Raw genomic sequence first — 11,204 nt, 5'->3', positions numbered from 1 at the left:
AAAAACAATTACACTTAAGTTGCTCAACTTCAAATAAAAAAATGCAGATGTTCAAATTTGATTGGCAAAATTTAAACACTAAAATTCAAGATTAAAAACATAAACTTAAATATTTGAGCTAGCGAGGTTAAGCAGTCCAGCACGTATGAAATCTGTCAAATCATGTTCTAAGTTAAGATGAAAAACTGGAAACCACACCCACTTTATTTTGTCTATTTTGAAAGACACAGAAAATCTAAATAATTTCAAAAAGGAGGATCCAAACTACATAAACAAAGATACATTTACTTGGATTTAAATATAATTGTTTAGTAGTAGCACAATTTTACAATCAGGTATTCACTTGTTTTTCAAATTTTCCATTTTCTGCCTCCATATGAGCAGATTATTTGGCTCTCTTGAAGACTAAATGGTGGTCAAATCAGCGGTAAGTCTCCTCTGCATATTCTTTCCAATCATGCAACTTTTATGTCTTATTTTGAGGTTATACATATTTAAGCTCTGCTTCTTTATGATCAAAGAGCTCAGTTTTAAACACCAAGGGCAGCTGCAGAGACAAAGTATTGAAATTTTTTTTAACTCTGTGTAATAGGTGGATTTTATTTCTTCATAAACAATAAAAACATCCAGCATTTCAAAAAAAATAGTTTATTTAGAAAAAGGCAAACCACATTCATTTTGAAATAAGACATATAAATACATGTTGTGCTGTTCTGGTACCATGCATTGCTCTGGTTGTACATTACGACAGGCTGTTCCCTCCACATCATATTGTCCGCCCATGTTTTTGCATTTCATCTCTCACTGGCTCATTCATGTCAAGATTTCCCTCCCAGTTTGAGAGCGACTGCACTCAGGCTGAATATGTGTCACAAAAGCAACATCTTGAGGCCATTTCAGTGACTGAAATGAACAATCTGTTGTGTCTCCAAATTACAGATGTTAGCTGACTTCCGTGCAGCTCTGCACGATGTAAGTTGTGCAGTGCAGTTGGAGTAAGAGAGACGCCAGGAGCAGTGGAACAACTCCGTGGCAGCAGCAGCCAGAGCAAAAAGGAATTATAACATGGCTGCGAGACATGCAGATGGAAGCTTGAACATGAGATAAACTGGGGGGGATTTAAATATTGGACTTTCTTCTCTTTTTCATCATGGCAAAAAAAAAAAAGAAAGCCTGAAGCTTCTCAGCAGCCCAGTGCTGCTGGATGACTGGAAGTCTCAGCTGGAACGAGACAAGCTTCACAAAATCCATATCCGGGGAAAAGGTTATTGTATGACAGCTGGAGAAAGCTCTCAACACTTGTGCTTGCTGACACAACTTCCGACAATGAGACAGATGGAAAAAAACACACCCATCCCAAAGCTGTTCAGTGACCACATATTCTGACACACTGGTGCAAGAGCAATTACGGAAATGATGCTTAAATACTCAGACCTTTATCATACATAAACAGTACTGACAGTTTGTGCAATCAGTCTCATTTTGTGTGCTTTAGACTCAGTTTGTTTCTCCAAACTTGTATTAGTTTAAGGAAACCTGTCAGATCAACTCTGAACTCGTAACAAGGCAACAAACCAATGTTCATAATAAATACAGCACATAACACAGCACAGCATTTAAGTCCTTAAAACTACAAGCAATCCATTCACACTTTAATTAAATACATAAACAGAGGAACTCTCACAGAGAGTTTTAAGCAAAACACCTCCACACACATTTTTCTTGGATGTTTTAACAACCTCTACCTAACCCTATGATTAAATTATTCTAACATAACCACAAATTATGTGCGTCTATATCCATATTTCCCACCTCACTGCTGATAGAAAAGCATGTATCTCCAAATTTGATTTTAAATTCTTCAGATAAACTTATGGATTGAATAGTCCTTTATGGTCTGAGCAATTTAAATAAATCTGTATCTGCACTGGCATCTGTACGTATATTTATTTATTCATATCATCCATAGCAAATTACTTTTGCACTGCTCTTACACTTTAATTTAATCACCTTACACTGCAATACCTGCACTGTCGACCACAAATTTGCACTGCCATCATAAGCATATGACTAGTCACAGGACCAGACTATCATTTCACTGCTGTGTTTTTATTCTTTTTATGTATTTTTTCTATCCATATGTGTATCTCTGTCTTTGTATATATTGTGTAGTGTCTTAATTTCCCTCTGGATTAATAAAGTATTTGTCTTAAATCATGAAACAACTCCTTGGATTACAGGAAAATGCATTTACACAAACCTGAAAATGTCTTTCTTAGCCCATTGAAAGCTGATGTTTTGGAGCTACATGGTTTTCATGGGACCCTTGGCTTTAGATAGTTTTTGAGAAATAAGCCAAATTCCCTGAAATCAATAAATAAATAAATACTAATAAACTACGGTACTGCATGTTTGTTTGTTTTTTCAATGACTTTTTCAACGAGCAAAGACTACGGGCTGGGATGTTCCTTAAAGTCATGATACTTGATACATCAGCACTGTCCACCAAACAGCTAATGTTTGAAATGCAAAAAGGGACCAAATTCACATTATCTTTCTTACAACATTCTTATTTGTCTTCTGGATTTATTTTTTTTCTTCAGAAAACATACACAGTGAAAATCACTGGGTTGAAATGGAACCAGTTTTGGTCAATACTGAGTGAACTTTTGCGAGTAACCCTGCCTTAGTGTTATTTTTGAGGGTATTTACCCAAACTAAAATATGGTTATTTTGACTGACAAGTCAAAATTGTCCCAAATGATGTGCATCCAAAGGATACACATTTACATACTAGTTAACAATCTGTAACAACTACTGACATGAGTTTAAAAAGAGCTAGAGTAGATTATAATAGTTTGCAACCGTAACATATTTTAGGTAAAACAGTATATTAAAAAAAATAATATATAAACTGGGTCAAAATTACCCTGTGGTTTCTCATGTGTAGTGAATATGTGCAATGTTTTTCTGTAGCTGGTTTTCAAATCACAGATGTGGGAACTTCCTTTAACCCTTCACCGAGGGGTTTTCAATATGAAACAAGAATTAGCCAATGAACATTACCAGTCACATATCTTCTTGTTGGGGTGAGGGACTTTGTTCCCGTCTGCATTTTAAGAAGGCCTCTTTGTGCTAAAAACCTTGGACGCAATAATGTACTCACAGTTAATTAACCGCGATGAGGAGTCTCATGGGACAGTCTTATCTCAGCGAGCGTCCAGCCTTGCTCTGTTATCTGTTCACTGTGTCCCTGCTGTGTCATGCATCGAGATGCTGGCTTCCTGTTTCCTTTGCTTCTTGTGCCTCCAGAGCAGGACGCCCAGCAGGAGGAGCAGCAGGAGCCCCAGAGCTCCCCCAATGAGTCCCGCTTTGAGTGGCAGACTGCTGTCACTGGGATGGTACATCTGGCAATCCTTTTCACCTTCTCCAGCACTGTTCACCGCAGCCATGCAAACTTTTGCGATGTGGTTGATGTCTCCCACTCCACCGCTCCTTCTGTCCTTCTCAAACGTCTGCGCCTCTTCCCCTCCTACTGTCACAGTGTAAGATGTGACGTATGAATTGGGTGCACACCACTGAACGATGACCTCTGACCCGTTCCAAGCCACTGATTTCAGTCTTGGAGCCTCTGGAACTTCATTGTATAAAGTGAACCCTGGACACAAGCAGCCAGTGCGGGCTGCTAGATCAGGACAGGGGACCTGACTCTCGCGACAGGGATCGTAGTTGCATCGCTCATGGGGTCCTGCATTTGAAAGCACTTTAGTATTTACAGCAGGGGTGACTGGGTCTTCATACTGAGAGTAATCATCAGCAGCAAGTGTAACGGTCTTGGTCGAAAACCCATCTGGTGCCAGAGATCTCATGGGATTTGTGCCTGCAACTCGTGATGTCGTAGGCAGGGAAAAGTAACCTCTGATGAGAACCAGGCAAACGATCACCAGGGGGAAAGGCAGGTCCCTGCTGGCAGCCATCGTGCTGTCTGGAGATCACAGAAAGCAAAATTCCATCAGTTAGTTTGAAATCTGTTCCTTGCATAGCAATGGTAAGTATCAGCCCCTTGGGTTTCCCAGCCATATGTACATTCAGAGTAAGCTTCTTCTGTTTTCTTGCATGAAAGAGCCTGAATGAGGACACACAGTTATTCCTCCCCTGATGCTGTGTCTGTTAGAGATTATATGACTGCACAGGGAGGGAACGTATCGGCTAAATCTGAGCATACTCTCTGCTGGAAAACAAAAAACCTTCAAACTCTTCTAAAAAAAAACAAAAAAAACAGAGCGCACTGCTTTTACTCTTGGGAGAGCAAATGACAAAACTTGTGTACACTTAATTAGTTGAATGTATTATTCTCTGGCATGTTTGTCAATGATTTATGGTCTTGTACACAAAGCTACCAGGAATAATCCTCATCTGTTTAGTTTTGGAGGTACTTCACACTAATTCAGCATTCCAGGCGGTATTGCACAACAGGACCAAATGCCTACACACCCAAGGCACGGCGCAGACCTCTCGGCTGGATCCAGTTACGGGAAAGCTGTCTTTTACAGCTTCCACAAGAATCCGAACAAGCATACCTGAAATATACTCTGCGGTGGGCGTGCATGAGGAGATAACAAGGAAGCCCATTCAAAAATCTCCTAAGATATCTCTGTGATTAACTGTGCTGTGAACAGAGCAGGAGCCTCCAGCTGAACAGTGCTCTTTGTTTTACACCACAGCTAAACTCTATTCACTTTGTCAAATATTAAAAGATATGAACTTACCTGCTGTTTGCAAAAGTTTGTTTCTGTCTCTATCAAAATGTGAGTGAGCTCCTCGTCTGTCTTCCACTTGCTCCCTGTCTTGCTCTCTCCTCCTTTTAATGCTCTCCCCAACAATCACCTCCTTCTTTCTGCCCTCCCACAATCCCCCCTTATTCTGTCTGCACCAGCTCCACCTCCCTCCTCTGGTTTGCAGGTTTTTCAGAGCATGCCTGGCTTCTTAATGAGCTCTTGTTTTCCTTTTAGGGTTGAGGGAAATTCAATAGGATTGGGAAATGTCTGTGTCAGGGCCTTCGATTCACAGAAACATGTCATCCCTGACATATGCCAGTGACTCAAGGCAGTCTATTCCATCTTCTCAGCCACCATAACCTCTCACCTAAATGAAATGCATCGCTTATTTCCAAACACAGCAGCAAAACGGAAAGGAGTGAAACTCCTGTGCAGCTGCTCACCATAAGGCCGGAAATAAATCTGCCTAGGCTTGTTCCAGGAATGATTCCTAATGTATGAAATGCTGGTAATTTTCTTAAAAAACAAACTGAAACAAGTTAAAACAAGAGGTAAAATAACAAGGAGTGGTAAATAATTTGAGATAACACCAACAGAACAGCAAGAAAACTCCACTCAGCACTTCCAGGGAAAAGTACAAGATGTTTTGTTGATGTGACATGTGGAAAGAAACTTTATGTGGCAGCTGTGGCCATAAATCCAGCTGCATGCTCACATCTCCGCTCTGCCCTTTTTGAGCTTTGTCTTCAGAAAAGGTGACCACGATCAGCTTGCATTGTCCTGTACCAGAAGAGTTCAATCAGCTCTGATTGAGAAACAACACCTCAGACAAATCTCACTTAACTGATGGAGTCAGTTTACATTTTAATGTAGGGGAGAGTCGGGTCGGTCGGGACTGACAAGAACTAGCAGTGACGACAACACATTCTTACTCTGATTTCATCACATATTGTTTAGTCATGGACTTTCCACTTCCATATATGATATGAAAGGTTCCTTGGGTGTGTTGGTTGTTGACATTCTGGGACACTCTGTCAAGTTGTGCCTGTTACAGTATCATCTTCTTTCAAAATACTCTTCCATTTTCACAAGAAATTTACCTTTTACACACAGTCTCTTTCACAATAAACACACTACGTCAGTGCAACAATGCAAAGTGATGTTGTTTTTCCTCCAACAACTTGCGCACGCGGTTATGTTTAGTAAAGAAGAACAGGCCTGGCTTTATAATCCAATGGGATGTGACACCCCTCTCCCGGGTTAAAGTCGTGTTTGTTGGACTCATCCAGCACCCCTCCCATCCACTCTACTTGAACTTTTGCCACCTTTACTTCATTCTTGTCCCACCACATGCCTTTTTTCATCAGTGTCTGACGCTGTAAGTCACTGCCCAAATGCCGTATTTCAACAGCTTTGGATTTAGACTGGGTTGGCAACAAAGACTGACTGTTGCATTGCATTACGTCACCTGTGTGTTGGCTAAAAAGCTAAACACACCGCAAAAATTACAGCTGACGGCCAGTCAGCACGAGGAAATAACTCTGTTGCAGCAGGTGGATGTAGTCTGTAATCCTAATTCAAAAAGAAAAACCAAAAGACCGACAGGATGGATACAAGATGCTAGTTAGCCAGTTAACACACTAACAACACAACCAGCTGTTCAAAGAACAAAGGACATTTACCGTATCCTAGCAGCAATAACACAAACAATTACAAACCATTTCTGTTCAAGAGCTCAGTGGCTAAAACAAATAATCATACCACACATAACAAGTTTGTTTCATTCTCACGCCCTCTTGACTTTTGTCATTTGTTTACTTTCCTCACTTCCGTTTTTCACTAAGCAGAACTGCCAATCACAGCGACTTCATTCACTAATGGGCTCCGCCACCTCCGATGCCGATTCAACATGATAAATCAGCCGCAAAAAGCCAACAAAGGCCGATGTGGGCAACACACTGACCAGTGGCACCAACATTAACTGACCGCCAACCGTCAGCTTGGAGCATCACAGCCTTTCTTTTTTGTTTTCTGTTTTGATTCTTTGTTGTTTTTAACCTCTGTGAGGCACTTTGTGTTACTGTTGTATGAAAAGTGCCATCTAAATAAAGTTGATTTGATTTGATTTAAGCAACTATGCCTATACCTTTCACCATGCTCGTACCCAGTCACACCCTTGTCACTTTCAACCTCAAAGTGGAGACCCTCTGACTATTCTTCACATTTTATTCATACTTTTAAAATCTACAGCTTCTATGTTAATTTTTAGCTCTATTGGTATTTTTCTTCTACCCCTGTTTTTGTTATGTCACATACAACAAACTTAATTTTTGTTGGTAGCCAACACAGGAGTCCAAAGTGTGTCTGCTCCCACTGGGATGGTTTGGACAGTAGTGTTTATAGATCCTACCTTGTTATAAATCTACAAAATGCAGTGAAAAACAAGACAAAGACTTGTCCTGATTTAATAAGATCCACTGAAAAATCACTGAGGGTACAAAAAAAAAAAAAAAAAAAGAGCATGAATCTCATGTAGGCCAGCATTTCAACCCCTGAGTGTATTTTAAATATGCAGAGTTCATCTATTTGACTTTCCTTTCAACCTGGTCTTGCTCTGAAGTCGCTGAATTAAGACACTTGGGCAGTGACTTCTGGCGTCAGACATCGACGAAAAAAGCCGTCCTTTCACGTTAGTGATATGCCACTGGTCATTTTGTTTAACGGTGCCAGGCGTCAGGGGAAACGCAGTGTGACAACAATGAACGTTAAGGCGGCACAAGTCCGAGTAGGGCAGGTGGGAGGGGTTGTGGATGGACCAACTTTCACCCAGGAGGGTGGTGTTTGCTTTCCGTAAGACTGTAAAGCCAAACCCTGTTCTTTTTGCCGAAACCCAACCATGTGTGTGTGATGGCAGAACGTAACCACGTGTGTTTGATGTTGAGGGAAAAAAAAATGTCAGTTTGCAGTGTTGTACCAATGCAGTGTGTTTATTTTGAAAGAGACTGTATGTAAACAGTAAATTTCCTGTGAAAACGGAAGTTTATTTTGAAAAAAAGACAATGCATGTAACAGGCAGAACTTGACACGGCGTCCCAGAACATCAACACCAAAACCAACACACCTAGGGTACCTTGGACGCCGAGTGAGAATGTGTTGTTTTAAATTCTCAAGTTGTTTTTATTGACTTTTATTGTACTTTCAAAATGCAACATGAAACAAAGTCAAGAGCCTTAATAAACGTACGGGCTACATGCAGCCTATAGGAAACACATTGACATGATAGGTACCAATACAATCAGAACTCTTTACCTTAACTGACAAAATTTTTCCTTTTCTCAAAGAATTGTGTGAGAAAATGACATCGTAAATTTAAGCTGTTCAGATCTAGACATTTTTTTCCATTTAAATTATATTTTCTAGCTCAGAACAAGGCGTACTTACGGACTGTATCCACTGTCCCAAAAATGAACTCCCTGTACATTTAACAAATTTGTGCCTTTCATGTTTGGGTTGAGGTCTAAAAACTCTATATATAATTTGTGAGTAGACACCTGTATCTGTCTTTGAGTGTTGAAAGTTTATTTCATGTCGATACAAATGTGTCCCAACCGACCCCGCTCTCCCGTATATATCATATTCCTGCTGTTTCTCTGCTTCATTTATTTCTGCAGGAGGATTCTGTTGACAAGTATAACATTGTGAATAACTAGATAAATTATTTATTACTTTTATTTCTTATATGATTATTTTCCTCCTGTTTTGTATGAGCATTTGTCTGTGGGTGAGTGGAGGTGTTTGGGTCTAACAGGGAAGAGTGTGGGTGTGTAAGTGTGAAGGAGATGCATATATTTGCATGAAGCAACATGGGTATATTTATGTATTGTGTAATACAGGTTGTGTCTATGGAGTCTAATACTGAAAAACATGTGTCTATTTTTGCATTACTTAATAACGTTCATGGTAAAGTGAGTCAGTTGAAGGCCTGTAAAGAGTTTATCCACAGAAAGCCCCTGAGAGAAACAGTGACACTTTGAAATAAATTCATAGGAACAGAGATGGTGTGACGAGCGATATGAGCAAGTTGGAGACAGATGTAAAGTCACTGACTAACAAATATTTCTGTTGTGACTCTGGAAGTGACACACAATCAAGCAGATGGTAACTGTTAAATGGTTTGTTATATAATCCCACAATGCACTGCCCCTCTCGGCCCTGGATCACATCACTTTTTCCCCGGACCACCGGGTGGCTGGGATGGGTCTGCTTTCCTCATCGCAAACAAGTCCATAAGGAACAAATTTATTTTATATATGAAATGAACACAGTCCAAGTGAATACTACACGGTCCTGTTATGGCAGCATCAAAGATCTGCATAACAAATAGTACGGGTGTTTGATTTACAACGAACATGAACAGTAAGACATGATCAATGCAACTTATTAGCCCGATAATACAAATTTCACAAATTATTAACCAAGTAAATCATTATTGTGATTTTCCAACAGCCAAGGGGAAAACAACAACATGTTGGCCTGCCAGCTTTGGCCCACATGACTCCTAGACTGAGGCAATGTGATCCATAAAACTAGAGTTACCAGATTCTTCTTTTCTTAGTTCATTTTTAAACTTTATTTCATCTTTAAAAGACACAGCCTTCTTGCTGTTAAATAGATGCAGGAGGCATTGCAACACACTTTACTAATTATAACTGCAGGCGGTATTCAGTGGAACTCATTGCTCTATGATTCACCTCAACTTTGTGAACAAACAATAAACAAAGAAAACCATAAAATTAAATTAAACATGTTGAAGTTGTCAGTATTTTATTGTTTAAAGTTTCAGGGCCGTGTACAGACATTCTGGGGGCATGTGCTCAAGTAAAAAAAGGGCCACCCCTCTCATAAATATTTATATAAAGTAAAAAATAAAGTTAGCAGTAGCATACAGTAGCACATATTTTACTTACTCACATTTTTATTTCACTACCTATACTCATAGTGGTTTAATTTCACAACAAACAATGCAGAGGCTTATGAGGGATTTCTACTTGTGCATCAGCTCTATGCAGAGCCTATGCTTTTGGGAGCATTTATACATGTGCGGTGGTGTGTCTGTGTCACTCTGCAGTTACACCTCCGAAACACTAGTCAGCAGCAGAGGTTTCTGTGAAGTGCTGTAAAATTTCATTGATTCAAATCACACATTAAACATGGCTTAGTAGAGACAATTTTAAACACAAGTGCACAAATCAGCTTCACTATAACTCGCAGCATTCACAGACAACGGACTTGTCTTTTGCTGAATACATTTTCATCACAAATACAACATGCTAATGTTTTTAGCACAAGCCTATAGCATTTTACATTGTATAAATTAGCCTAGCAGCTAGCGAACTTTTCCTCTTCTCATATAAAACCAGGAACAACAGCAAAATTTAACAAAAGGTAACGTTACAAAATTTGGCTCCGTTACAACTCACAAGATTCACCGACAAAACAACTGTCTTATACTAAACACGTTTTCCAAATATAACATGCTAACGTCATTAGCACAAGCCTATGGTATTTTACATTGTATAAATTAGCCTAGCGAGGAGCGGAGATTTACTCTACTCATATGAAGCCAAGGACAACAGCAATATTTAACAAAGGCAACGTTACAAAACTCACAAGGTTCACTGACAAAACAACTGTCTTATATTAAACACGTTTTCCGAACAATTATAATATGCTAATGTTATTAGCACAAGCCTATCGAATTTTACATTGTATGAATTTGCCAAGCAGCTAGCAGACTTTTCCTCTACTCATATGAAGCCAGGATAAATCACACACATGACTTGAAATGCTTTTTTTGTGGAGGCTTTAATGTTTTCAGAATTTATTGTTTCTTATCTGTGAAATTAAAGTAAATAAAAGCTTTGTTTCCACTGAGGGAAATGGTTTCAGCGTACAAATATAGACAGGAGGTCTACGTCACCACGACGTGTAGTTACATTTCTTGGGAGGTACATGTTAGGCTACAGTGTAGGGTACAGCGTAGGCTTTGCGGCGACACAGAGCATATGCCGTATAGGTACAGCATCAATTCGATGCAGAAGTATATATCCTGCTTAAGGGCTTGTTACCTGGCTGGCTGCCACTAACAAAGGCAGGTCAGGTCGCTACTCCACGGCGCTTGATTTGTGTGCGTTAACTTTGATGGCTGTGACAACAAGGGAAGTTGAAGAGGGTTGGGCAGAGGCAGATGTCGAGCATTGTAACAAACTTTTAATTGAGAACTGATGCCATGAGCCAAATTTAATTTAAAAATAAAATATATATAGAATTTTAGACAAACAAATACAAAAAAATGTCTTGCTAAAAGGGCATTTATCAAGTCAGAGGCCAAAAGGGCGGGTGCTTAAGCGCCACCTGGGGTCTGTC

The 11,204-nt window shown here is 39.7% G+C and overlaps 1 protein-coding gene across 1 annotated transcript; it reads right to left on the bottom strand.

The window, feature by feature from the left end:
- Positions 1-632: 632 nt before the first annotated feature.
- On the bottom strand, positions 633-4,917 carry LOC117263553 (leucine-rich repeat neuronal protein 4). Its single transcript, XM_033637055.2, has 2 exons — positions 4,770-4,917; positions 633-3,985 (listed from the first exon to the last, which is right to left on the bottom strand). The coding sequence occupies exon 2, from the start codon at positions 3,975-3,977 to the stop codon at positions 3,243-3,245; it is 735 nt and encodes a 244-aa protein (XP_033492946.2). The 5' UTR covers positions 3,978-3,985; positions 4,770-4,917; the 3' UTR covers positions 633-3,242.
- Positions 4,918-11,204: the final 6,287 nt, after the last annotated feature.

Source organism: Epinephelus lanceolatus, chromosome 11, assembly GCF_041903045.1.
Source record: "Epinephelus lanceolatus isolate andai-2023 chromosome 11, ASM4190304v1, whole genome shotgun sequence".
NCBI lineage: Eukaryota > Metazoa > Chordata > Actinopteri > Perciformes > Serranidae > Epinephelus > Epinephelus lanceolatus.
The sequence above is the reverse complement of the archived record's forward strand: the minus strand, read 5'-3'. Positions and strand labels throughout refer to the sequence as shown.

What these genes read in the sequence shown, in the direction of transcription:
- LOC117263553 (XM_033637055.2), bottom strand. Translation starts at nt 3,977, where the DNA reads ATGGCTGCCAGCAGGGACCTGCCTTTCCCCCTGGTGATCGTTTGCCTG.